This window comes from Leishmania panamensis, assembly GCF_000755165.1.
Source record: "Leishmania panamensis strain MHOM/PA/94/PSC-1 chromosome 8 sequence".
Classification (NCBI taxonomy): domain Eukaryota; phylum Euglenozoa; class Kinetoplastea; order Trypanosomatida; family Trypanosomatidae; genus Leishmania; species Leishmania panamensis.
In genome coordinates, this window is record NC_025887.1 from 156,435 (window position 1) to 184,369 (window position 27,935).

Genomic DNA, 27,935 nt, shown 5'->3' on the forward strand with positions numbered 1-27,935 from the left:
CCTCCTCGTCCCTCCCCCTCCCCTCCCCCCCCCCCCCCCCCCACACACACACACACATACACCGTGCGCCGCACATGCGTATCGTTGCTTCCGTCTTAAGTTTGCATTAGCGCCACTGCCGTATCCTGCTTGGGTGGTCGACGCGTCGTCCGTTTCCCTTCACACGATGCCGAGAGGTGCGTAGAGGTGCATCGCTGTGATTTTTTCGTGCTGCGCCCCACGTGCCCGCTGCGTGGCCCATCCTCTCCGTTTGTTTGGCTTGGGGGATTACCTTGTCGGTGCCGCATGGTGGTTGATCTATCTCCTTGTTCTCCCCCTCCCTTTCACCTCGGCCCCGCCGCCTCTTCCGCTTCATCACCCTCTCCCTTTAGAGTCAGCTCAATAATGATGATGTAGACGGGCAGCACGTGGACGTGCCATCTCCATATGCCCCTCCCACATGAGCCTCCTCCCCAGTTAAGTGCAACTAAGAAGCTGAGAAGCGAGCATAGAAAAGGGGGCAACACACGCACAAACGTGAGCAACTGTCTGGGTGTGTGGGTGTGTGCTTCACCTCCTTGGTTGTGATTCGCACCACTACAAACTTCTACTCGTTCCATATTTTCATCCCTTCCACCCGTGTGGCTGATGCGACTGTTGCGTAGACCTCATTTTTTGGCGTTGTGCTTGTTCTTCCCCCTCCCCTCCCCTCCTCCCTCTTTCCTTCGAATCATTACGGCGCCAATGACGGTGTGTATGCGAATGCCTCTGAGCACTGAATGTTGACCAGTACGGGACCGCGTGGGCCTGTGAGGTTTTTTTACTGTTGGTGGTCTCTTCGCTTCTTCTCACCTGCCCCCTCCTCTCTCTCTCTCTCTCTCTCGCCACCGTGCTGCACTGTGAAGGATGTCACGCAAGGAGCCCGCGCGCACACGAAGCAGCAGCAGCAGCAGCTAGCAGGGAGAAGAAACAGATGAAATACAAAGACAACGGAAAGACCAGAGAGCACCCGGCGAAATAGGAAGAGTAAACGAGAGGGACACTTGAGCCGACTAGCATGGCCGTATTGCTCACGCGAGCATATGGCTTGAGAGGGGGGGTTCGTGTGAAGGCTGAGCTGCACCGCTTCAGCGACGCACGCTTCGTCCTCATACGAAACCCCGAGAGCTCCTGCGCGCGTACCACACATCCATTTCCGTCGTATTTTTTTTTTTCATTTATTTATTTTGCTTTTTTTTCGTCTGCTCCGTGAGCACAGAGAACCGGACGCGTGCAATTCCAACTCGCTTCTCGCAGGGGTGATGGTGTCCACCGAGGAGTGGACAGTAGCGGGGTACGCCGTGGTGACGGTGCTATGGCAACGCCCATCAGCTCGATGCTCACGTGCAACGGTAGGCCCTCCACACACACCCCTCCCTTCCTATACTGGGGTGCTCCTCGCTCCCTCTCTCCGTTACCGGCTTTCTGCAGATGCGGCCATGCGCACGGGTGTTTGCTTGTTGGGGTGGAGAATGCGTGTAGGAAATGCATCACACCCGTGCAGACAGGCAAGCTAAGAGAAGGACGAGAAAATGTGAGAGAGGGCGAGAAAGCGCCGTGCAGAGGCACGTCAACTATCCCATTCATCCTTCCCGCTGTCGCTGATTCACAACCGTCACACACTCACACGCGCTCGCGTTCGCTCCACTCCCTTCCTCCCTCCCTCCCTTCGTCCTGTCTGTCACTTGAACCCCACACCATATACATGCACTCGCGGGTTGCCTCACACATGCACCCCCTCATCCCTGGTGTATGAGTGTCTGCCTGCCTGCCTGCCTGCCTGCCTACCTCTCCGTCCGTCTCTCTTCCCCAGATAGCTCAACTCGTACACACACCTTTGATTCGAGAAGTCCTAAGTGTACTGACATCACACGATTTAGCGACATCGCCGCGGTGAACTCCCCTGACACACACACCCACGCACACATACACATCGTTAAATTACGCGCTAGCACAAGCGTGCGGCGGCTCACACGGTGGGGTGCGTGTGTGTGTGTACACCACCTCCGCGTCCATTTTGTGCTCTTCTTGACGGAGTGGTGGACCAGCGGGCACTCTTTATTGTTCCTTCATCGCTTCCTCATTGCTTGCCTGTTTGTGGTGGTTGGCTTTCCATCACGCGTGTGTCTCTGCCTCGCCGTGCGCAGGGATTAAGCGGACATCAATTCATCCCATCCCCGTTCCACCCTCGCAGCTCCCTTTCCTCTCTCTCTCTGTAATCCAGTGACGAGCGCCATGTACAAGCTTCATAAGCGAATTGACGCCTCCCCAAGAGTCGACGGCGACATCAGCAGCGGTGGCGCGGATGTACACTGTGCGAACGATGGTCGGGAGTACGAGCAGCCATTGACGGGCCCGCAGTCGATTCCTGAAGACGGTGTCCGTGATGCCCAGCAGCTGTATCATTCAGGGCAGCGAGGGTACGAGTACGGGCACAGTGCGGAGTCGGGCGCTGGCGCTGGCGCGGAAGGGCCAGATGACCCCGTGGCAGGCAGTGCTGAAGGATACCGCGACTACGGGCCGGAGGATTCGGGCGCCTACGGCGTGGCCTCGTATTTTGGCCAGGGGAGCAGCACACAGCAGCAGCAGCAGCAGGTGGGGATGTTGGCGCCACAGGGGTACGCCCAGGGTGGTGAGACCCAAGGCGACGGGGAGGATGAGGCGCACATGTTTGCTGACTACCGCGGCCCCATCGATGGCGAGCGGGCGGAGCGCTACAACCGCCGGCTGCAGCAGCAGAAACAGTACGATGACATCCCCACCCCACCAGATGACGCAGACCCGAGAGAAGTGTTTGCCTATTACCGAAAGCTCATCGGACTCGTGCATTTTGTGCCGCCGCGGCACTGGCGTGAGATCCGCTTCGACCTACCGGCGAACGTTGCGGAGCTGCGCCTCTACCCGCAGCGGCGCGAGCGTGTGCAGGACCGCGAGCCGATCCGACCCACCTCGTGCATTGCCATCTCGCTGAAGGGCATGTTGCCGGAGAACACAACGCCGTCTGAGTACGCAGCACAGATGGTCCAATACATGTTTGACCTGCTGAACTACCAAAACGCCTCCACCGCCATCACGGAGCTGCGCTTTGTGAAGAAGGGCACAGAGCTGCTGCAGATGGTAGTGACGCTCGGCAAGGACACGCGGCTGGCGGGGCGGGTGCTGACCGAGCTGCAGGCCGCGGGCCTCCGAGCGTACTATGGCAAGCCGGTCTTCGAGTTTCCTCCGAACGCGACCTTCCAGGTGATCGACTACCGCCGGACCCTGCACGACGGCAGAGGCATCTCGGCCGACGACGTCACATACCTGCTGGAGCCGATACGGCAGTATAACACCGTCGACATCAATGTCATCGAGGGCTACGAGCCCGGTGTCTTCTACGCGCCGGTGAAGCGGCCAGAGACGGTGTACTCGTTTCTGTGGAACTACTTCTGCTCCTACAAGTTCCAGTCTGACCTGTTCCGCCGCTACGGCGTATTGGTGACCATGGCGCAGTGCCCACATGAGTTCCTGCAGAAAGGCATCCCGTACCACATCCAGAAGCAGCAGCTCGAGGAGAAAATTCGAGCGGAGCTGCAGCGCAAGGGTATGGCGAAGCGCGAGCACGATGGCAGCGGCGGCGGCGCCGACGCTGGCGGCGTCGATGACGACTCGGACGATGGCATGAACGGCGGTGTCGACGAGGGGACTGGCGAAGGCCCACCGCCTGCGTGGGCCGCGAACGCCGCTGACGAGATCGACATCTTCAGCTCGAGTCCCCGTGCAAGCCACGCACAGCAGCAGCACTCCACCTCGGCGGCGGCGTCCGACTCACTCGGGTACGGCTCCGCCAGTAGCAGAGCTGCCGCGACAGCTACTGCAGCAGCGACGGCGAACACCGTGGCAACCGCCATCACCTTCGTCGACGAAGACGGTCTCGAGGATGTCGATGCGCTACTCAGGCAATACAACGCCGTCACAGAGCCTACACCGTCGGCAGTGAAAGCAAAAGACGCAGCAGTGAAGGGACGCAAGGCCAAGGAGGCGGCGATGGAGGCATCCACAGCGACTGTGGGTGGATGTGGTGTCGGTGAGGAAGTTTCAGCGCCGCCAGACCCTGGCTCGCAAAACGGCCCATACATCCCGCCTCCGCCGTCGGTGGCGGGGGCGGGCTGGGGTGGTGGTCACAGCGGCTACGGCAGGGAACCGTACGGCACTCTGCCTGGGTACACACCGGAAGCGGGCACGTACGGGTACCCGCAGCCACCACAGTACTACCAGTCCTCCCTCTCCTACGGCGGAGGTGGTCGTGACGCGCAGCCAGACTCGTACTACGGTGGGCACCACGGTGCCGCTCCCCCGCCACACGTCAACCCGCCTCCGAACGTGGCGCAGCGGCACTCTGCGTCATACGCAGCGCCGCCGTATGCGTACATAGACCGAAGCACCCACAGTACTGCTGCAGACGCCTTGGCCGCCACCGCCACAGCTAGTGGCGGTGCTCCGTCGGCCTATCCGCTGCTCGTGGACGAGGTAGATGATGAACAGGGTGTGATCCCGCACTCTCAGCAGCAGCAGCAGCAGCAGCAGGCTTCGATTTCGTGGACGGGCGATGGCTTCGGGGGCGACTATGGCGAGTTGGACAGACAGCAGCAGCGACCGCCGTCGTCCTTTGAGGCGACAGCGCCAGCCTCGCACGAGAAGGATATGCTGCTCTCTTGGTCCATGGATGAGGGCCTGGCGAACAGCACAGCGTCTGGCTACGCGACAACGGGGTTCTTCTCCGCCCCACCACCCCCTCACTCTCAGTACGTCCCTGGAAACGCATTCGGTCAGGAGGACAGCGAGGGGGGCAGCGCCATGCAGAGCCATGGCAGCAACTGGCCAGTCTTCAGCGACGCACCGCAACAGCAGCAGCTGCTACTCAACACCTATGAAAGTGGTGCTCTTGTAGGCGGCGTGCTGGGGGACTGTGACACGACCCTACCCCCGTACTACTCAGGCAGCGATGGTAGCGGCTACCTTCAACAGCCCCCGCACGCAGCGGCCCCATGGGGCTACGCCGACAGCGGCAGCGGCGCTCCGATGCGGTACGGCGAGCCGATGCCGATGCCGATGCCGCCGCACGTGCGCGAGGCAGCAGAAATTGTGGCAGACTTAGAGGAACGTATTCGGGCTGCCTTTCCCGCCACATGGACCACGGCCTTTGATGCCTCAGCCCAGCCGTTCCTCTTGGATGGTGAGGCACTGGCGGGTCAGGAGATGCAGAGCACCTTGGAGGAGTCGAGCTGCGTCCTCGAGCACCTCCCTGACGCAGCAGCCGCTGCTGTCGCGAATCTGCCTGCCCCAACGACAGAGATCGAAGAGCTGCTCAGCTTTCTGCACCGCAACGTCAGCCTCGTTGGTCGACTGCTCCATAAGACCACCACGACGACCGTTGAGCAGGCAGCCGAGGTAGCTGTCTTCCGCGCCCGCGTCGCACGTGCGCTGCTTATTGGCGCCACAATGACTATTGGCGCATCTGAGTCGCCAGCGTCCCCAGAGGCGGTCCGCGCTGCGTGGGAACAGCGCAGCGCGGACGGCAGCGCAATGCCCGCCCCGCCTACTCCAGCGCACCACAACAAAGGGGGAGTGTCGGCCGACGCGGAGGAAGCCGCTGCTGAAACGCAGCTGCCAGCCTTGCTTCCCTACCTCCTTCGGACTCCATCGGGCGTCGACCTGGCAATGCTGCTCGCCTTCCACTACCCCCAGGCCTTTTCCCGTCGCTTCTTGCCGTATGCCCCAGCCTACCTCTTCGACGAAAATGTCGTGCGAGTCGTCATTACGACAGCGCTGCGGCGCGATGCGCAGGCCGATAACGTCCTTGTCCGTCATGTACTGGCGCACTGGTTTCCGCTGGCACAGTGGCTTCTGCGCGTCGCCCACCACAAAGCAGCAGCAAAGCGCGACGGTGGTGGGGCGAGCGCGCCAGTAGCGGGTGTGGAAGAAAGTGGCAGAAGAACAGTCGCCATGAAGCATCTCGTGTCGTCCATCGGGAGCACGATGGACGCCGTTCTCGCAGCACTCTCCACCGTGCAGCGAGAGGCCTGCCGTGCCAGCAGCGACGCATGCGACTACGTGACCGCGTTCGCTGAGGCGGTGTGCAGTGCTGACGCCCATGACCAGGCAGGGGATGGTGGTGCGCTCCCCCTGCTCTGGGGCCCTGACGGTGCGCTTTACCGATCCCTGGTGCGGCTCTACGTGAATGCGGACGTGTGTGACGGCGCGAAGGTGGCGTTGCACATGTTGTGCTGTGGCCGGTCCGCGTCGTCACCGACACTGACGTCTCTCACCAACAGCGAGGTGTGCTTAACGCGGGACCACTACTACTACTGTGCAGTGCTGCTCTCCCGGTCGCACACAGCCCCGGTGCTCGGTCGTGAGACAGCCGCCTTCTGCGGGACATTCCTGAAGCTGCTGGAGCTGCAGCACACGCGGTGGCAGCAGCAGCGACGCCAGGAAACCGAGAGCGGTGGCAACACGACGAAGACACCGTCGGCTGGAGAGGCGGAGGCGGAGCAGCTCCTCGATACCGCCCTCAAGGCCATGGAGACCATCGACGTCTACACCGCCTTGCGCGACGCGTACTTGGCCGTCGAGGTCCCCATTACCCGCTTTGAGGCCGTGCTTGCTCGCCTCAGCCCTGCCGAGCCATCCGCGGCACTGCAGCTGCAAGTGCCGACACTCGAGGAGTGGTATGATGGTAGCAACAGCTGCCGCGGTAGGGGCGACCACAACGCTGGTCACCCGCCGCGCAAGCGTGGCGCAGAGGCACCCGCCATCCCTAGCATCTTCTACTACCGACCTCCAGCGCGTCGCGACGCGCGGTGGACTCAACTTCAGCAACAGCAACCGCAGGCGTCACGAGTGGCATCGAAGGCGCCCGGTCCCGGTGGCGCCAACGGTCAGACGAGCATCGCCTCTCGCTGGCGGCAAGAGTGGACGGCAGCAATGCGCACATACCCACCGTCAGGAGTCCCCTTTACCGCGTTGCCAGAGGGGTGGACGAGCCAGCCCAGTCGTGAGTGTGGCCACTACTACTTCAAGCCCCCTGTACCAGCGTCGTCGACAGACGGCGCAGCGGCTGTCGACGCCGCAGTCTCTGCCACCGCACCAACCTACAAGCACCCTGTGGATGGCAAGGAGCACCTGGTCACCCCGCAAGCCTTACTGCTGCAGGAGGCGGCAGCGGATGTAAGCACCCCGAGTGCTACGCTCGATCAGGTGCGCACCCGCGCCAACGCCATGCATGCGGAAGAGGCAGCGGCGATCGGGTTGCCACCACCGGCGGAACTTACTGCCGCGGACGCGGAGGCCTGGGCATCGGATCAGCGCCGCCGGAATGTGTTCCTCGACATCGCCACGGTGGAGTTGCTGGACGTCAAGTACCGGGTAGCGGGTCGTCCCGGCCCCGTCACCGTGGAGGCTGCCTCGGCAAGTGGCGTGAAGCGCGGTCGTGATGCTGGTGCGGCAGCACTGACGTCGGAGCAGTTGCATCAGCTACTCCACAAGGCAATACCCAACTCATACCCTCCGGTGGGAATGCCGTATCCGGCGCTCAGCCGCGGCTGGTCCGTGTACCTCAACTCCGCCCGTGGTCAGTATGGCTTTAAGTGTCCAAGTAGCGGCTCGAGTCAACCGCCTCTGTTTGTGCACCCCAAGACGCGGAAGCACTACTTCGTCTCCCCGCAGGCGTTTGTGCAGCAGCGGAAGGTGAATCTCGAGGTGGTGGCGCGTGATGCCGGAGTGGAGAAGAAGGATGTGGAGTCGTGGATGACGGATCAGCGCACTCGGCACGCTGCGATTGATGCGGCGGTGGTGAAGCTCATTCCGATCACATACAGCGACGTCGACAAGGTAATGGAAAAGAGCGCGGCGGTGGTAGAGGCTGCGGAGGAGAAAGCCGCGTCGCCACCAGCCTCAACCTCGCGCGACCGTGACCACCAGCACCAGCCCTCCTCGTCATCACGGCACCGCCTCGAGCGCGAGGGTCGTGGCAGCAGCGGCGGTCGAAGACGCCGACGCCGCGAGGAGAGCGGCAGCAACGCCTCCTACAGTGATGATGGCAACCACGATAACCACGGCGACTCTCGCAGTCGTCGTCGCCGCCGCCGTCGCCGCCGTGACCGATCACCACGTCGCCGAGGCGGAAACAGCGGTGGTGGTGATGTTCGCCGCCAGTAGGACCCCGCTGGGGCAATCGCCGACGCCCATCTACGGCGCAACGCCGAAATTCGTCCGCAGGCGTTATGCGAAAAAGAGGGGGGCATGGAGAGGTGAGGTGAGGCGAGGCGAATGATACGAAGTCCCTCGGCCTTTGTCTCTCTGGTGTTAGGGGGGAAGAGGGTCTTACGATATGCTGGCAAAAGCGCTGCCGGGCTCGCTTGTCTTCCCCCCCTCCAAGTCTCCCCACCCATCCCCCTTGCCTTCTCCTGCTTCGTCTGTTTGTGCTGTTGGTTTTGCCTGGTCGCGATCAGGGCCGGTGTAGGCGGCGCGTTCTAGGAACGAGAGGGCGGGGCGCCCTTTGCTGTACCGCGCGTGTTGGGACAACGTCACTGTCTCGGCGTCCTTCCGAAGCGGAGTTCGAGAGCGCGGAAGGGGAGGGGGAAGCGCGGCGTCGAGGTAAGAAGGTGGGCCACAACACAGCGTCACTCGTGCGTAGTGGAGGCGACACTGGAAAAGGGGGAGAGGGTGGGGCATGACCCCCTCCCCTCCCCCCAACGGCAAGAGGTGGAAAAAATGGTGGTTTAGTACCGTCCACGTTTGAATTGACACACATGAGTGTGGGCCATAACAGTCGCGTAGTGGCGTTCTGCGTGTGTGTGTGTGTGTGTGGCTTAACAGGCACGTGCCCGCAACACCGAAAGGAACTGAGAAGCATGCAACCACCACGACGAGAGAACAGGACGAATGCCGAGTACCACGCTGCAGTGTGTACCTCTCTCCGCCTCTCTCTCTTTCTCTGTGACGTCACCGGTCAGTAAAGCTTGGGGATGTCTATCGTGCCGGTATGCAGAAGGCCAACCCACGACGACGAGGAGGAGGAGGATAGCCTCGCCTATCTGCCCTGTGCCTCCCATCACCATCACCGTGGCCATACGACCACCCACCAAGTGTTACAGCGACACATGCCCGCAGAGACCTAATGCTTGAGCAGCTGCCAGTGGACTCGGCGTGGCCGCGCTCCTCCACCAACAACGTCTCCTTCTCTACTTGTATGCCTCTGCCGCACTCCTCCCCCCCCTTCCATCCTCCCACTCTCCGCCACACTGCCTGTCACGCCTGGGTGGATCTGCACACACACACACACATATATATATATATATAACTACGCTCATACACACCATTCCTCCTTCCCTTCCTCCTCCTCTCCCCAGTCCTCGATCCCACCCCCACCACTTCCTCGTTCTTCCTTGACCATGTCGGGCACATCAAAGCTGCGATGGGCCCTCTATGACGGCGTCTACCAGCCAGCGCTACACATTCCGGCAGAGGAGATTACCGAGACGGAGCTACCGCAGGGTTACTCAGCTGTATACCTGCTCGGGCTTGACAGCACTGTAATGGTTCCTGACGTGGACCTCAGCCCCTATGACCCCCAGGATACTGCCAAGGCATCGCACCCGGCGGCCGCGCTTGGTGTGGCAACGGCGCAGCAGATTCTCGAGGGCTTTCAGGCTAGCGAAGACGACAGCACCGTGGGGAACCGACACGCACAAGAGTGGCAGCACGAGAACGAGGCAGGGGGTCCCTCGGACACCTTCCTGCTCGCGGATGACGATGATGGCGACCATCTGTACGGTCGCCGCAGCAGCAGCCGCCAGCGTCATAAAGAGGAGAAGCAGCGGAAGAACGAGAAGAAGGCGGCCAAGGAGGCGAAGAAGGCGGCCAAGGCGACCATCAAGCGCGAGCGCGAGGAGGTCACGTCCGTGCCGACGGTGCACCACCGCGACCTCGACGACGAGACCGACGGTGACGACAACGATGGTGATGATGATGATGAGCTTCTCACGGCGACGGCAATCGAAAACAAGTACAAGGGCGAGCGCGGTGGCGGCTGGGCCAGTGGAAGGGACGATGCCCCGGCGAGCAGCGGTAAGAGGAGTCGCACGAAGAAGGAGCGTGATGATGGCGCGTGGGCGGCGCTGGAAGCCGAGCTCTTCTCCGATGAGGAGGGCAAGGACGAGAATCGAGAAGGCAACGCAGTTGGTCGGTACACTGCCAGCGGTGCTCAGCGACAGCAGCGCGGGCTCGGCACGGGACGCCGTATGGGGCAGGCGCTCTCAGCGCTGAATTGGAGCCGGGTGGCGCCCAACATTCCAGGCCTCTCAACGTCGTGCCCCTACGCGTACGATTACCTCATGGAGATCGACTACGAGTACCAGCAGCTGGCGCAGGAGGCGGCCAACGAGGGGCTATTGCTGACGAAACAAGGGGGCGAGGTTGTGCGCGAGATTGACGCGGAGCTGCGCCGCAAGGCAGCGGAGCGGGTGTACCTTCAGTCGGTCCTGGTGCAGCGCCTTCAGCAGCAGCAGGAGGAGGGGGAGACGTCAACGGCTGGGAGCAACGAGGTGGATGCGCTGTCGGAAGCAATCGAAAAGCTGAACGAGCCGCTTAGTGTGGCCGATATGGTTCGCCGGCTTGTCTCCAAGCAGGTACCGGCCTCTACCGCCGCATTTGACCGCTACGCTGCGGTGCGGGCGCGACGTGCGGTGCAGCGGCGCACCCGCACCTTTCAAGATACGTCCGTCATCACGCTGCTGGAGCACCTGCGCGCAGTCGCCGTAACAGCGCGCGAGGACGGTACGGAGGTGATGCGCAAGTACATCCAGCAGCGTCGCCAGCACGAAGAGATGAAGTCCAGCAGGCGTGGCCTCAGCAAGACCGGCTTCTACGCCGTGCCGAAGCCGATGGAGAAGTGGAAGCGTGGGCGAGACATGATGCTGCTCGTAAACGCCGGCGCAGAGGCACAGAAAGTCCGGCCCACATCGTACATTTCACAGGCATACTCAACGATGCAGGAACGTATGCGGAGCCACGCTACGAAGTGGTTTGACCGCATGACTGTCGCCGCTCGTGATGGCGCCTCTTTCCTCGACCTGAACAGCTTCACCGGCGTCAGCACCGCGTTCATTCCCTCGTCGTCGTCCACCGCTGCTGCACTGCCGCTGTCGGCGCAGCAGCACTTGATGGAAAACCAACAGCAGAGCCGCTTGAACGCCTCCAACGCGGTGCGTCGGCGCGAGGCATTTTTTCAGTTTCACAGCCTGCGCTGCAACACGGAGGCACCGGTGACGCTGGAGACGGTGCCGTTAAATGCTGGCCTGGCCGCGGCCAGCACGCTGGAGCCAGGTGTGCTAGATTCGGTGGACGAGGCCGTTGGCGTGGGCAGTCGCTCTGTGTCTATCGGCCGTGACGGCGAGGACGCCTCGGTGCCCACGGAGGACGGCAGATCGCTCTCTTATTCCACGCACAGCGCGGCACCGAGCTCGTACCCGTACCTATTCGACTACGAGCAGCGCTCGCGCCGCCCACACCATCGTCGAAGCAGCCGCGGCAGCGTGAGCGGGCTCTCATCGGTGGAGGGGTCATCTGTGAACACGTCTCGGGCCACCTCTGTGGCCTCGACGTACAGCAGAAATGGTGAGGACGACAAGGCCAATGAGCCCTACCGCCACGGCCGTTCCTCTGGCAAGCGCGGCGCGACGGCGACAGGGACCCAGAACGGCGCCGCAGCCACTGCATCCGCGGACTGGCGCTCGAACGCGAAGCGCAGCATCATGGAGCAGCTGACCCTCTACCGCCGCGGTAAGCACGGCAAGCCGGCGGCTCTGAGCGACGAGCAGTGCCGCGAGATGTGCCGGCTGCTTCTGGATCGCGCCATGCGTGCCGAGGCGGAGCGGCAGGGGCTGTCTCTCGCCGTACAGTCGAACAACATCGCAGCCCGCTTCACCAAGGTGACTGAGCAGCGGCTCAAGAAGAGCGTTGATCACTATTTGGAGAGGCAGATGCAGCAAGGCACCTTATTCTCCACGGCGGCGACCTCACGAATGGGAGCGCCTGGTGCATCCGCAGTCGGTGTCCTTGGTGCCGGTGCTGTGCTGCAGCCAGGCATCCTGCCTATGGAGGGCAATAGCGCGTTGCTGCCGTACAGCACAAGCGTCGAGGCACGCCAGCGCGCCGTGGCTGACACGCCAGTCTATGAAGATTAGTAGCGTTCCACTCGAAGGTGTCTCTGCAGCTCGCCAAGGATCGAAGGAGGTGATGTGGGGGGAGGGAGGGGTGCCATGCCTCGCTTGTGAGGACGTGCAGCACGTGTGGGGCGAGTGAGGAAGTGCGAGTTATTGTGGCCCGATGAGTCTCTACGTCTGCGTTGATGCACGGGGCGCCCTTCCCCCTCCCGTCTGCCTGTCGAGCTTCCTTTGCACGTCTGCCTGCGTGGGTGTAGAGCAGCACAGTGGTGGGTATGCTTTCTTTTGCTCGCTGAACGGGAGCGGGGAGGGAGGGGGAGGAGGCGGCGCCGGTCTCTCCCCCTGTAGGCCTGCCTGTGGCGAGTCTGTGGGTGAGGATAAAGTTGAATGTGATGGTGTGCTCGTCTGTACCCCCACCCTCCATAACCTAAAGCAGAGGAAAGAGACAAGAAGAAAGCGCACAAGAGCAAAGGAGAGATGAAGTCCATCGAGGGAGAGGAGGCGAGAGGCGGGGGGGGGGGCCGGCGTCTGTACCCCCCCCTCCTCTCCCTCCCCTTCTTGCCTTGAAGGCTGGCACGTGAGTAGAGGTACGTGGGCGTGACTTTCTGCGTCCAAAAGTTTGCTGAAAGTGAGCCACGGAGGAGGGACAGTCGTTGTTTTCTCGTCTTTTACCGCTAAGTCACCGTGCCGGGGGGGGGCGCAGAAATGTTGGAGCGGAGGAGGGGGCGGAGGAGAACCGAAAGACGGGACTGCTACGCCGGTGGTATGGCCAGTGACCGTCTCTCCCGCCCCACCTCACTCTGAGCACCGGCGGCATGCATCGCTGATGCTCCTTTTACCCATCAGCAGTGCGTTCTTTGCCCACGAGATTTCCCTCTTTCCCGCTCAGCCGTCTGCGCGTCCTCCCCTCTACGCACGCCCTCATGCACATCCCCCCTTTTTCCAACACTGAAACTCTCACTCTTCCCCTCTCTTTCACTCGGTGTGTGTGTGTGCGCGCGTCATTCCCCATCCCACCACTGGCGGTTTGCCCCCCCCCTGCCCTGCCCTGCCCTCATGCCGCTAACGTTGCCGGCGTTTTTTCGAGAGGGAGTGACGTCGTTGCTGTAGAGGAGCGAGTGCACGGGTGAAGGGAATCGAACTTACGTTTGCCTCTCTCGTTGTGCGGTGTTCATTTTTTTTATTTGTAATTATTGTTTGGTGTTAATCGCATAATTGCACGCCGCCCGCACACACGCGGCTCTCAGGCAAGCACTGAAGAACGCGAGCGGAGGAGAAAAAGCTCCCTCTCCCTCTGTGCGTGTGGGTGGGTGTCGCGTCTGAACAAGGGGAGAGGACCATCTCCCCACCCCTCCCCCTCCCCCCCTCTAATCTGCCCTGTCTCCTTTCCGCTCTTTGCTTCCCTGGGCTCGTCACTTGGTCGGTCAGTCGGCAGCGACTACGATGATCGCCTGTGCGGCAATTCAGCGACTGGAGCGGTATGGCTCTCTCGGGCTGAAGCGGCACAGTGTAGAGGATTTTGTGAGCACGTCACTCAAGGATGCGCGAAGAGCAAACATTTATGCCCTTACACTGCTGAGCACGTGGAGGGAGGCGGTGCAGGCCGTTCGCGGCGGCGACGCCGACAGCATCTCGGATACCTCGAAGGCACCAGCGCGCTACACAGAAGCGCTCGTGTACGCCGTGAGCTTCGCGGTGGCTCTCACCACGCAGCACCTGTTCGAAGTCAACACCAACGTAGCGACTGCGCCTGTGATCAGCATGAACGACAGCGCAGTGCTCACAGCAGCTGGCACAGGGCAACAAGCGAAGAAGGCTGCAGCGGAGAGCATGAGTACCAGCAGCAGCAGCAGCAGCAGCAACAGTAAGGACGGCGCCACAGCTGCCTCTCTCATCTTCACAGTCCCCTACGCACAGGCGCTCGAGCTGCTGACACTGCTGAAGGAAATGACAGTAGCAATCGGAAGCAGCCGTGCTCTGAGAAGCAATGCTTCGTCAGATGACTTCACGAAGGCGGTGGCGCATCTTCTCACGAGCAGCACCGACCTTGCTCTCCTACTGCTGGGTGATGTCTCGATCGGTTCGAATGCTGCTACACCGGAAAGAGGGGAGTTGCAGCCCGGCAGCGTCAGCAATGAAGAGCAGCAGCGGAAGGCAATCCTTGCGCAGGTGCTCGTGTTGGTGACTGCAACGGCGCAGATGCTGCGGCGCGTACAGGTAAGCTATCCCATCAGCCACCTTTACCACACCCGGCCCTGCGCGGCGCTTCTGAAAATTGTCGCGAACAAGCACAAGCAACTCCAGCAGCGGCACAGGCACAGCAGTTGCAACAGCGAAGCCACCACAGAGAAGCCCCAGCGCGCTACAAACGACGCAGTCAATAGAGCTGGGGAGGGAGCAGCGGTACATGAGGTATCTACGACGCGTGTGCCGGTGCTGCTGAGTCTGCTTCGTCGCTACATCCAGGTGTCTGCGCGGTGCTCACTCGCAGGAACCCAGCAGCCTTCACCCACCTCCTCTTGGGCTGCCAGCCTATTTTCCATCTTTTCTCTTTTCCAGCGCCTGAGCCTGCTGCACGGCGCGCTCGGCGCGGTCGCGGACCTTTCGAAGGGGCTCGCGGCGCAGCTCAGCCGTGCCTGCGATGACGTGCAGTACTGGCTGAGTCAGCTTCTGTCCAGCACCGCGTGCAACCGCGCGACTCGCTACGTGGTGTACTTCCGCGAGGATGAGCTGCGGCTAATGCAGCACAATGTGCGCCAGGCCTCCGAGTACGCGCTGTTCACGTTTGCTACGACGCCGCCGGCTGACCCAGGGCTTGTGGAGTCGCTGCTGGCGGGTGACGCTGCTGGCAACACCCGGGCCATCGATGCCTACGAAGAGGTGACGCACGCTCGCGCGGCTCTCGTGCTCGCGCAGTGGTGCGTGAGTGCACCATTTTATTTCGAGAGTTTCTGCCGAAATGAGTCGTGGGCTTCCTTCGCGCAGGAGCAGCGACGGCTGGTGTTGCGGCAGCAGTCCCGCGCGCGCCGCGGACTCGAGAAGACGTCGCACAGGCAGCAGCGGAAAGAGAGGGCAAGGCAGAAGGCGCTGCTTCTGGACGAAGCGCCGGGCGATGGACCCTCCTCGGTGTCCAGCGGTGCATCTTCGGTGCAGAGCGGTGGCTCCGACTCTGCGTCCTCGACTGGCGGCTACCACCAGCGGCAGCGCCGTGGCGTCAGCAGAGATGACGAAACAGCATCGCTCTCGTCCTTCCAAACCGCTCGCCACGTCGATCACGCTGACGCCAGCGTTGGCAGCAGTCTGACATCTCTCGCCAGCCGTGTGTCGCTTCTCTCGACGTTCTCCAAGCACTCGACTGCCTCCTATCTCTCCTTCATCTCGGTACTGCGGCCATCGGCTGCCGCTGACTCTGTGGCGGGTGGTGCTGGTGCCCGTGATGGCACCGACGGCGATGGCGAAGGTGCCGTCTCTGACACAGCTCGGCAGATGCACGAATCTGAGGATGGCAACACAAACCTGCCTCTCATTCTGCTGGAGCAGCTCACTCTGGGTCTCCACCGCTTCATGGAGGCCTACCCGGCAGAACTGCTAGACCGCTACGGGCTGCGCAGTGTGTCGTGGAACAGCATTGCACGCATGTTTGCCATCGTGGAGGCGTCTCTGGCCAACAATACGCAGATGACAGCAGGGACTGCTGCTGCCGCTGCCGCTCGATGTCACACCAACCGCCACCACAGCAGTCAGGAACAGCAGCAGCCACTCTTCAACCTCGCGCAGGACATCCGCTACAACAAGGGGATGGGCTACGAGTGTCTGGGCTTGTTATTTGCCAAGGTAGTGGCCCCGTTACTCGACCTCACCCCGTCGCAGCAGCAGCTACCGCGCGGCCCCACACACGAGGTGAGCGGGGCCAATGATGGTGAAAGCGGCGATGTTGGCAGCAGCAGCAGCATCGGAGGCAACAGCAACGGCAATCGCACCAAGGAAGAACTTTTCGCCAACGCCACCGTGGGAAGCGCGGTGCTGACCCTCAATGACGACCCTGCAACACGCGCTTCGGTGGAGGCGGCTCTGTCAACGTGCCTGACAGCGTACGAGAAGGTGGCGCCGCAGGTGGTGGACATGAGCCTCTCCACCATCCTCCGTCTTGCCTCGCGCACCGCGATCACCTCAGCGGGGATGACCACGCCACCCCGCCCCGCCCCGTTGATCTCGTCCTTGTCGAGTATGTTAGTAGCCTTTGTGCGCGACATTACGGCTCGTCTGGGCCGCAGCAACGACCTGCCGCGCCTAGTCGACGCCCTGCTCGAGCAGCGCGACTTTGCTGCTAACGCCGACGCCGCGGCCGCCGTCTCTGTGGCCATGGATGGCAGCGGCGATACGGCGTCTTCCATCCGCTCGTTGCGTGCGATGTTTTCGCATCCCTCAGTACGACAGGCAGTCATGGCAGCGGCCGGGACGTCATTAGACCCCGAGAGCCTTCTGGGGCGTCTGAGCAGCGTTGCGGCGGAGCTTGTGGAGACTCGCAACGGCAAAATCAGCAGCGGTGCTCAGGACGAGGAACAAGGCGAGGCGGCGTCTACTGCAACGTCTCCCTGGACCCACGATGACGCTCAAGTGCAGCGCATGCTTCTGGCGCTGGAGCTCATGGAAGCGCTTCTCGCAGGTGTTGTGCCGACGTCTGTCTCTGCCAGTGCGTTACTGGAGCATGCAGCGCAACTGGAGCTGTTGCTGAGCGCGTCTTTCATGGCCGCCGTGGAGGAGCTGCAGAGGGTCGACCCAGCAGCAGCAGCAGCGTGGGACAGTGGAACCAGGGCCAGGGACCTTTATGGTGACCTCTTGCACGACAGGCGTCTGCTGATGATTCAACACATATATACGATCCGCCAATGCCGTGCTGTTACCATTCTTTGTCTGCAAGACCTCGGCACCCAGCATGTGCACGACTACCTCCGCATGTTGGAGGATGTCTTGTGGCAGCTCACGAGCCACGTGGGAAACCTCGTTGGCTCGCTGACACTGGCGGAGTTACAACCCTTGTTGCAGGCACACCCAGAGTGGTATAACAACAGCGAAGTCGTGGCACCTTCGCCATCGGTGCCGGGACAGCTGCAGCTGGAACTCCTTCCCCCTTCACTTATACTACAGCGCCTGTCGCTAGCGCGCACAGTGACCGTCGCCCTTGGAGCTCATGCAGGGCCTGAAGCGGAGCTTCGTGACATGGTGGCGCACCTATGGGACTGCCTGGGCAACGATAGGCTTGACACGGCTGCGAAAGCGCATCTGCGGCCGGCCGGTGTGTCTCTGTGGCTGGCGAACCAAATGACTTCGGAGGAGTGGGTCAGCTTGGTGGCGCTTGGCAAGGAAAAGGATGCGCGTGCCTCGATGATGGAGCTTCTCCTGCGCTCCGCCGCAGTTTCTTCCGCCGAGAGGACAGAGACACCGGCGTGGCTGTCGCGGTGTTTGCAGTGCATCCCTGCGACGGTGACGCGCGCGCTTGTCGACGCACTTGTGTCGCTGCCCGTTGAAGATCTCTGCGATACATTCTGCAAGAGCGCGGCCTTGTCCGCGCGTCAGCGGCGCGAGCTAGCCCGGCGGCAGTGGATGGTTCTCACGGCATCCCTCGTGGCAGCGTACGCGGTGGTGGGCCATAACCCGTACTGGCCCTCGGTCGTCGCGCACACAGTGTGCGCCGTGACGCACGTAGCGAGGGTGTGGCGGAAGTACGCGAAGGGGCGGCTTGGCGACGCCGATGGGACACCAGCGCAGGCCCCTCATCGCTCTACCGAGATGCACAGCTTTGCACTGCTCATGCGGCAGCTCCTATCGGTACTGCTGTGTACGCTCCGTAGTGAGCCACGCGCCGCGGGTGTGCTCCGCCGGGTGCTGCTAACGTTGGCGAGGGAATCGGCGGTCGCGTCGTCATCGGCAGCGCCCCCAACAGCCCCGGCTCTGTCGCGCTGTGGCATGTCCGTGGCCTACGTTGAGGCACTGAAGGTGCCCGCGACCTCGCTCAGTGACCTGAGTGCGCCAGCCCCGCTGACAGCGTCCACCCTCACCACAACGGTCAACGAAGGAGAGGAAGACGAGGTGTTTGTCGCCTTGAAGGACATGACGTTCGAGGATGAGCTGCGCGGCGTAGGCATCCAACTCTTCGCCCCTGCCTTTGCGAAGCGCCTCGTCACTCTGACGGGACTTTGCAGTGACAGTGCGGCGGTGGCCATGCCGTTGACCTTCGCTACGGCCGCCGCTGTAATCAGAGCTAGCATGAGTACGCTCGCGCTGCTCTACCAGATCTGCGTGGCCGCCGCGCAGGCATCGTGGCGGGCCAGGACAACCGACGGAAATCTTGATGCATTGATGCAGACGCCAGCGGTCGTGTTCCTGCACGCCGTCGCCAGTGGATTTCATGCACGCGGCGCTACGATAGCGTCGAGCAACGGCGCCTCCACCGGCGCGGCAACTACTGTCGCGTTGACGGCGTTTCTCGAGCAATTCAATGGTCATGATGGGGCGCCCGCAGAGCATCGTTTGTTTGTCCATATTGCATCCGCCGCCACCACCGCACCAGGAGAGAAACGGCGACAAGTGCGCGATACGACAAACGGCGGCGCTGGTGACGTGGCGAACGGCGCCACGGTCTCTTCTGCTCCTAGGGCAGCGGCAGTCGCTTCGTCCGATGCTTTGGAGGCGGTGGAGAAGCTGTGGTGTGACCAGCTGCGATCTATTGCGTGTACTGTGATGCATCTCAGCCACACAGCAGAGGGTGAGTGTAACGCATCCGCCGCCGTGCTACAGAAGGCGTGTGTTACCTTTCGCCAGCTCTTCACTTGTATGTGGTCGAGCGCTCGCAGCAAGCAGCACCAGATGTCCAAGGGTAGCGGTAGTCGTACTGGTGGAGGCAGCGGCGGTGGCTCGAAGCGTGTCCGCAGCCATGGCGACAGCGAGCCGACGGTGCACCACAGCAGCCTCTCAGGCGGTGTCGACGCATTCTTAGCTGAAGTGCTCGCTCTCTCTCGCACGACTGGCGACGACGGCAGCGACGCAGTCGGTGGTGTGACAGGCAACAACCTGCGCTGTCAGCTAGCCGACTTCTTCGGGATTACGGCGACAGCGACCAAAGGAGCGGCACGCAGCGATGTGCATGTGGGCCGCGTATGCGACCGATTGTGGATGCGGCTGTTAAGCGCTGGCGAGGAAGCAGGCGTGTGTGCACTATGGCTCTTGTGGAAGCTTCAGTGCGTTTCGGCGACCCTTAGAGACGACTCTGCGACAACCGAGGGACTTCAGGATGACTCGCAGGCGCGCATGAGGAAGTTTCTCTGCGCCTACTGTGACATGAACGCCTGCGTTGAAGGGGATGCAGCGGCGGCGTGGACCGCCAGCACATACACCCGCGTGGCGACGATGCTGCGGGCGTTGCCGAATACGCTCCGCGTCCTCACTGCTGAAGGAGCACCACCGCTCTTCCACGAACACGTGAATAGTCTACTGACTAGCACTATTCCAAGAGCGTCGCCTCGTTCCAGCGCAGACGCGAGCTCCTTCGCTGTGGCAGCTCCGGCGGCGGCGGAGCTGCTCGTGCACTTGCTTTCTGTCCGCCCACGTCTGCCAGCTGAGATGCTGCTGCCACACGCGCAGCACCTGCTGGTGTGGCTCTCGTCCCCGTCCTCTTCTGCCGCGTCGCTGGCGGCGGTGGGGGCTCACGGTGGTACTAGTCCATCTCTCTCCTCGCTGTGCATCCGCGTCTGTGCCGCCGTTGCCGCACACCCTGCCGTATCAAGCGCGTCTGACGCCTCTGCGCTGATTGCCTCCTGGGCATCGCAGCAGCAACTGATCGCATGCCGAGGTGTGAGACAACCTCGCGTCAACAGTAGCGCCGCGCAGGAATTGCTCGACAATGTGTGGCTGGTGCTGCTCTCTCTCTTGGAGGGCTCCAGAGCGCCACACTGCGCGGAGGCATCGACGACGCCGCTGCTGCGCGAGGGCGAGCTGGTGCAGCTTATCCTGCTGCTCACCAAGACCTGGCTGGGCCATTCGGCACACCAGCAGGTGCTGTGGTCCCGTCCAGCGATGCTGCCTCCACTAATGTGCGCGCTGTTCACGTGTGTAATGCGCGGAATGGAGTCGCAGGAGTTCTCGCCCCGTGTGCTCAACGTGCTGGCGAGTGGGCTGGCAGCGATGGCGGCGCATGTGGACGCGGCTACGGCGAACGAGGGCGATGCAGATGTTGACAGCACTGAGGGCGCCGACGACGACGCCGAGGGCGTCGATGAAGAGAGCCCCGAGGAGTCGGGAAGCGGCGTGCCAGCGACACCGGGCGACGGGCGACGCCGCAAGCAAACGCGCCGGCTCGAAGGCGGCACTCGAGGATGGGCAAAGGCTACCACCGTCCCCGCGCACGTTAAGCGAGCCGCCCTTGCCGCCGCCACGTCGGCACTCTTCGAAGTCGCGCACCACTACATCCACATCTTCACTGCCTTCAGTAGCGACATGGACTTTCTCTTCACGGACTTCCTAAAGGTGCTCAGCCAGCACTTCCTGCCAGCCGTAACGCGGCCGCCCATCGCCCACCACGTCGGTGTGCGCATTGGCGGCACGGCGCGGTCGGAGATGACGTTTGCGGACCTCGCGTACATGTGCGTCGGCAACGCAGAGAGCAAGTCGCTGCTGAAACAGGCGGCGCTGCGCATGGAGGAGGCGGGTGTGCTGGACAGCAGTAGTGCCAGTGACGGTATTACCGCGAAAGCGAAGGCTGAGCCAACGCTGACAGACGGCAGCCGAAGTATCTTCCGGGTCGCCTAGTTGGCGCGCCTCTCTCGGTGCGCTTTTTGGGTGTAGTAGGAAAAGTTGATAACTCTGCGAGTCATTCCTCGGTGCGAGTGTCTTGGGCGCATTTCGTCTTGGCCGCCACTTACCTCTCTTCCAGGGCGGGGAAAGCGACAGGGTGATGGAAGGAAAGAAAAAAAAATAAACACACACACACACACACAAAGACGAAAGAGGGACGGAAGGGAGGCGTGGGGGGAAGGGGGAGGAGGGGGTCGATGAGGACTTCGTTGGCGAGTGTGGTTTGTCAGGGACGTTGGCCGCCTCGTCCCGTCTTCACAGCCCCCCTCCCCCCCCCCCTCTTTCACTTCGTAAGACTCTTTTGATCTCCATTGCGCACAACAAGTCCGCTCTGTAATCGTGTTCGGGTAAGCTGGGCGCACACACACGTGTTGGGTATCCTTGTCAGCTTTTTTTGGGGGGGAGAGGCGGTGCGGGGGGGGGGGGGACGTGCCTCTCGGTGCCGGCGCTTCCTCTGGTTCCCTCTGTTGGTGTGCGTAGAGGTGCGTGTCGCCCATCTCATGCGGTTCCGTCGTGCCCTCTTTTGGGCGCTCCATTATCTCTCGAAAACAGGCGGACAGACAAGACGTTTACACACCAACACGTACGCACCTGCATAGAACACCTCTACGCGTGCCTACGGAGCGGGGGGAGGGAGGGAGGGGCAACGTGCATCACTGCTCTCTCGTTCCCCCTCTTTCCCTCGCTCTCTCTCTCTGGCTTGCATATGTGAAGTGAAGAGTTCGGGAAGGGCAGATGTGTCGGAACAAGGAAGCAGAAACTGCGGACAGAGAGAGACGTACATGAAGCTGAGCTTGCGTGGACTGTTCTCTGTACGTGTGTATCGTCGACCCAGTCAGCGCCGCTCTGTTTTCCACGCACCTCTCACGTGTGCCACGCACATCCCTTTCTCTCTCTCTGTCACCCCGATGCTCTTCGTCGTCACACCCAACTCTCTCTCCCCCAACATTCACCTCTTCCCACGCCGCCTTCCACACTACCGCTGTCGCAACCATGCGCGTCTGTGTGCTGCACACATCACCAGGTCTTTCTTTCCTCTCCTCTCCCTCCCCCCACCCTTCCGATCGCCACCCCTCGCACAGACACACACACACACACGCCATGCGTGAACACATCGACACGCTGCTGTCGCTGCGCCCTCGCGATGTCATTCAGCAAGTCATAAATATTGGCATTTTATTGAGCATTATCTTCTTTGGCTGGCGTAGCGTGGCGATAGCCACCAACTGCGAGGCCAGCATCGTCGTGGTGCTGAGCGGGAGCATGGAACCTGGCTACCAGCGCGGCGATGTGCTCCTGCTGCACCATCGACCGGAGTACCCAGTAGAGGTGGGTGACATCATTGTCTATACGTTGCCGGAGCATGAAATACCGATAGTGCACCGAGTACTCCGCATCCACGAGCGCGCTGAGGATCACAAGAAGTTCTACCTGACCAAGGGCGACAACAACGTCAATGACGACCGCTTTCTCTTCAGTCGCGGGCGGGAGTGGGTGGAGGAGGACATGATTCTCGGCAAGACGTACGCCTACATGCCACGCCTGGGGTACATCACAATTATGTTTAATGAGTCAAAGCTGATCAAATACTTGGCGTTGGCTGTCATAGGCTTCTTGATGCTGACCTCCCCCGAAGAGCTGTAAGTTGCAGTGGCACCGACCGCTTCTTTTGCTCTTGCTGGAGCTCTGGAAGGGGTGGGAAGGCGCGCGCAGCGTAGCAAGAGAGAAGAAGAGGGTTGCTGCAAAGTGTCGGGACGGAGCGTCTCTGAGCCGGGGATTGCTGATGCTGCGCACGCAAGCACTCAGCCCACTCTCGCTGAGGGGGTCTCTGCCAGTGACGGGAGTACAAAAAAAGGGCGAACTGAGGTGCGCCGCCACGGTGGCGGTGCCATTGTTCACTGCCGATGCACAATACCTGCATGTGCGGGCTTGGTGTCATGCGCTCTCCAAGTCTTCTCCTACTTTGCCTCCTCTCCACCCGTGCTCTGCAAAGTGCCGGGCTTGGGCGTCTGCCGGCGGGTCAGGGTGCTGCTCTCCAGGGGGCCGTTCACTTTTTCCCCGTGTGTGTGGGGGAGGGGGGAGAGGAAGGAGCGGGGTCCCTTTGGTGTATTTGCGCATGTACCCGCGCGCGCCTCTCTTGTCAAGTGCTCTGTTGGATGGGCTCTGGGGAAAAGTCAGGTGGGGAAAGGGGGAGAGCGTGTCCCGCCGTGCTGTGCGCGTACCCCTCCCTCCCCCTTCTTCTCTTCGCTCACTCGGGTCGCTGTCTCTCCACCTCCCTCGCCCGGTGTGCGATTCATGTGCCGATGCACGACGAGACAAGTCGCCAACTAACCAACACGTACCCCATCGTTACCTCGAGAAGGTGGGTAGCGGAAGAGAGAGAGAGACGGGGGGGGGGCTAGCGGAGCGGGTATTCCTTCCACCAATATCCCCGTCCTTTCACACACGACCTGATACCTCGTCCAGACCCTGCCTCAGCTTATTCTCGCAGCCCCACCTCCACCCGAACCGCACATGTGAGTATCCCGGCGCGCTTGCAGATTTTTATAAAACGCCTAGGGCTTTCATGGCGCAGGGCGGAGGGACAGAGCGGCCCTCTAGTGAGGTCTTGGTGAAGGGAGGGGGGCATCATCACGGCATGCCTACACACACACGCACACCAGCGCTGGTTTATCGGCCGCCCTATGACACTTCTTTCCCCTCTCTTTCTCCTTCTCTCCCCCCCTCCTGCGCAGTGCCACATCCTACACACACACACACACACACACACACACACACACACACGCGTAGACGCAGCGTCAGCGGTGTAGACATACCGCGCGTACGTCTCACGTACACGCGTGCACACACACACACACACACTTCTGGGCTCACAGGAGAAACTGCCCTCCTTGTTTTGTCGATTTATTCCGCTGCTGTGCTTCTTGCGTCACTTGACTAGGCCGCCCCCCCCCCCCATCCCATACGCCTTTCTTCTTCCTGTCGTCGCTGCTGTTGCTGTCGTGGTTCCGTTTGCGGAATTAACGATGCGCACCGTGACTCGATCGCCGCTCCTCGTGGCAGCCGTCGTGGTGGCGACCACGCTGTGCTTCACCAACGACAAGAGCCTCTTGTCGCTCTCTGGGGTGTGGCTGGCACGCGCGGACGGCCCCATCACGAGGGAGGAGTGCTACATTCTTAACCCGCATCCGACTGTCATATCCTGCAGTGCGTACCTGCCGCCAATCTTAGATTTGTATGGTGTGTTGCCCTACGACACGACTCCGGCCTACATGACTTGCGTGAAGGAGCGGTGTATTTGCACAGGTGCCGCCACGAGCATGAACATCACGACGAGCGGTATCTATTGCAACAGCTCTGGCTGGATGGAGAGTGGCTACACGACGTGCAATGTGCTCAACGACTGCTTCGCAAAATTCTGGAAGTGCATGAATCACGCGCTCTACACGCGCTACGTCAATGAGCGCCAGAGCCTCTCGACGGCGGAGGTGGACATCATGGCCGACATACTTTCCCACGGAAGCCGCCCCAGTGAGCCGTTCGACATCACCGATGTGTACCGCTCGTGCCGCCTGGCCATGTGCACTGCTGCAGATTCGCGCCAGAACTGCGGCCTCGTCACATGCCTGCCGAACTACACCCAATGCGACGAGTACATCCGCCCACCGCCCCAACCGTATATGCGCCAGCGGTGCACGCAAGGATGCCGCGCCGCCTTGCTCCTGATGGCGCTGACGATCGCCGTTGTGTCCTTCTCCATGTGCTGCTGCTGCTGTTGCCCGGCGCCGGTGCGCATCACCGAGCCCCTCATCATGGTGGAGCCGGAGAAGAAACTCAAGTCGAGCTCCACGTATGGCCACCAGGGTGAGCAACGCAGCGTTGCCGATCCGTTCGAGTAGAAAATACGAACGAGAGTGAGAAGTACCGCGTGAAGGAGGAAAACAAAACAAAGGGGGGGGGGCAGAGCAGCGGCTGGTACCCTTCGCCCCCCCCCTGCGGTGGGGGGGGGGGGAGAAGGGAGAGGGAGGGGGGGAAGTTGGGGAAAACATAAGGCACTGACGAAGTTCCGATACGCGGACAACGCATCCCTGGCGGATACCCACCCTCCTCCACCACCTCCTCCTCCTTCTTTCTCATTAACACTTTGCTTACTCGGTTGTATTTTCCACTGCGTGCGTTTGATCGTCTGTTTCTCGTGTTGCAGCTGTTTTCAGGCGCACACACACACGAGCGCGCGCGCGGAGAGAGAGTGTGTGGGTGTGGTCCCTTCTTTTATTCTTTGTGATCTCCTTCAGCACGCACACGTATATGGGCAGAGACATTGACAGAGTGTGCCGGTGTGCCGCCTCGTCCTCCTCGGTTGAGTCTCTCACGCCGTCACCGGTCACGGCGTAGGGAAGTTTGTTTCTCGCTTTCTCTCTCTTGCGTGTGCGTGCGTGTGTCTCCCCCTCTCCCTCCCTCCCTCCTCTCTGTCTTCTCTCTCCTCATCCTTCGCCCATATATAACGCCCCTCATTCTCTTCTCCGCTTCCCAGTTTGTCGTTACCTCCTGCACGTGTGTGTGGGGGAGGGGGGAGGAGGAAGTGTGGGCGAGTGTGGGTGTCCGTTGCATCGGTACAAGTCAAGAGACACCGGCATCCGACAGCAGACAAAACAAAAGGAGAAGGAGCGGCAGGCGGCCATTGTGCGTTGCTTTACTTTGATGTGTAGTCAACCATCCTCACACCACTCCCACTCGCCCCCTCCCTTGCCTCCCCCTTTTCCGGCAGTCAGCTACTGGTCCAGTGCACTGGGCCGCAGCGCTGAAGGGGGAAGGAGGGAGTAGGGAAGGGGTGGAGAGCACGTCAGTGGATGCCCCGCACACGAGCAGGAGTGTGTACGCCTCCATGGGTCTATGCGCATAGGAAACTGAGGTGTTCACACTGGGGCTGGGGCAGGGACGGGGGGGGAGGGGGAGATGCGCCTGCACAGGAGTCCGCTCGAGGAAGTGGTGGAAGGGGAAGCAGACGGGCGGGGATAACTGAAACAGGAGAGTCCCCCCACCTCCCTTTTCCTCCGTCCAGGTACGCAGAGGCCAACGCACACGTGTGTGTGTGTGTGTGTGTGTGTGTGTGTGTGTGTGTGTGTGTATTGATATGTTCTGAGTGGGTCTGTCTGTAACACTGGCTAACCCGTGTATCCCTGCAGTGGACTGGGGGTGGTAAAGGGGGAGACTAACATCAGACTCGCTGCCTCTCTCTCTCCCTCTCTCTCATCATTGTCTCCTTAGGTTCTCCAGCTTTGTGCTTTGGGTTCTTTCATTTTTCGCCTGATTGCTTCTCAGGTCTGTTATCTTTGTGTCATGGCGGAGTTCTTGTCACTCATTGGGCTCGCTTCTCTCCATCGCTATGTCTTCCCTCAACTCACTCACGACTCCCCCACCCCACCCCTTGCCTACGAGTTGAAGAGGGGAGCAGAGTCGCAGATGTTTTTGCAAGTCGGCCAGAGTAGGTGTGGGTTTGCCAGCCTTTGTGCCTCGTCAGCACTTTCGTTTCCTTCTCACCTTCTCTTACTTCTCGTTCTGTATGTCTTTGTTCCCTTGTGCCGCTCTCCACACGCACACACTATGCAGACGGCTGTTGCAACTCGTCGGAGTAGGGGGGATGGTTTCGCTGCCCCCCTCGCTCTCTGCAACCCTGACATTCTTCGTGTATTTGTTGAATTCAGCCATTCACTGGCGCTGTCATTTTTTGACTTCGTTGTGTGTTTTATATTTTTTCTCCCGTCTTTGGTTGGTTGGTTTGTGCTCGCTGCATTAGTGATGGAAGTCCCGCCACCACCCAGCCCCCTCTTCCTCCATCCTTCTCCCTCGTTCACCTTCAAGTCACATCTTCGCGCACGTCATGTCGAGGTGAAGGCAGGGAGACTGGAAGAGCGAGGGAGTGATGCCCTGCGACGCGCTGGAACCGTCCAAGGCAACCAGAAGGAGGGAGGGAGGGAGGCCACACATCTAACGGATTCGAGAATGAAACGCGTCGTCCACACCGACCCTACACACTGACCTGCGCTTGAGCAGCGCGCCTCTCTCTCTCTCCTAGACCAACACAAAGTGTACTCAAGCGACCCGTGCGCGTCTACTTGGATGCCGTAGGGCCGCGCTTGATGGGGTAACGTGTGCATCCCGGACGCCATTAAACAAAAAAAACGCAGCAGCAAACACAAAAGAGATGAGTCGTGTTGTGGTAATATGCACAGGCACGCGTGCACGCACACAAGGCATGGGCACACCGTTACAGGTAGGCATGCACATTCCCCAGTGGTACGAGGGCACCTCGACGTCGATGGCGTGTGCTGCTCACCGACCATTCGACTCACGATTGACTCTTCTTCACTCCCTGGCTGACAAGGACATCCCAGCGTAGCGTCTCAGGGTCCAGCACCCGCTCCCCGGGTGTGGTGAGGCCAAGCAGCCCTCCTCTTCCTGCCCTTGCCGAACCACCATCTGGCGGTGACAGACTCAAGCCCCCTACCACGTGGTGAGGTCAGAGCACTTTCTCGCCACTGATGTCCGCGGTGAGGTCCTGGATGGCGTGGCGCTGGAACGGGTGTGAAGCGGCTGACGAAGCACGGGAAGCGGACAGAGGCAGAGCGCTGCCTCCCTCACGTGGGTGTCAACGGCTGCTTGGCACCCACGCCATGGGGCCTGTGACAAGCTGGGGAGGGGGTAGAGTGCAGTTTTTCGAGTTCGTCTAGTATGGCAGAGAATGGGCACATTGGAAAAGAAACGAGACAAAACGTTTCCCCTGCACTCTCCCCATCCCCCCCCCACCCCACCCCCCTCACCCCTCGCTCTCCTACTCTCGTACTCGCTACTCGTCACTCG

At 61.3% G+C, this 27,935-nt stretch overlaps 5 protein-coding genes across 5 annotated transcripts, besides 1 other annotated feature; all 5 read left to right on the forward strand.

Moving 5' to 3' along the window:
* Positions 1–2,253: 2,253 nt before the first annotated feature.
* On the forward strand, positions 2,254–8,217 carry LPMP_080430 (hypothetical protein; the record flags this gene model as incomplete). The annotated part of the gene is made up of 1 exon (XM_010705872.1): positions 2,254–8,217. One exon carries the CDS (start codon positions 2,254–2,256, stop codon positions 8,215–8,217), a length of 5,964 nt encoding a protein of 1,987 aa, XP_010704174.1.
* Positions 8,218–9,452: 1,235 nt separating this feature from the next.
* Positions 9,453–12,245, forward strand: LPMP_080440 (hypothetical protein; the record flags this gene model as incomplete). The annotated part of the gene is made up of 1 exon (XM_010705873.1): positions 9,453–12,245. One exon carries the CDS (start codon positions 9,453–9,455, stop codon positions 12,243–12,245), a length of 2,793 nt encoding a protein of 930 aa, XP_010704175.1.
* A 1,422-nt stretch (positions 12,246–13,667) lies between these two features.
* Positions 13,668–21,029, forward strand: LPMP_080450 (hypothetical protein; the record flags this gene model as incomplete). The annotated part of the gene is made up of 1 exon (XM_010705874.1): positions 13,668–21,029. One exon carries the CDS (start codon positions 13,668–13,670, stop codon positions 21,027–21,029), a length of 7,362 nt encoding a protein of 2,453 aa, XP_010704176.1.
* A 1,038-nt stretch (positions 21,030–22,067) lies between these two features.
* On the forward strand, positions 22,068–22,718 carry LPMP_080460 (signal peptidase type I, putative; the record flags this gene model as incomplete). Its single annotated transcript, XM_010705875.1, has 1 exon — positions 22,068–22,718. One exon carries the CDS (start codon positions 22,068–22,070, stop codon positions 22,716–22,718), a length of 651 nt encoding a protein of 216 aa, XP_010704177.1.
* Positions 22,719–24,100: 1,382 nt separating this feature from the next.
* On the forward strand, positions 24,101–24,973 carry LPMP_080470 (hypothetical protein; the record flags this gene model as incomplete). Its single annotated transcript, XM_010705876.1, has 1 exon — positions 24,101–24,973. One exon carries the CDS (start codon positions 24,101–24,103, stop codon positions 24,971–24,973), a length of 873 nt encoding a protein of 290 aa, XP_010704178.1.
* Positions 24,974–27,445: 2,472 nt separating this feature from the next.
* Positions 27,446–27,828: a repeat region.
* Positions 27,829–27,935: the final 107 nt, after the last annotated feature.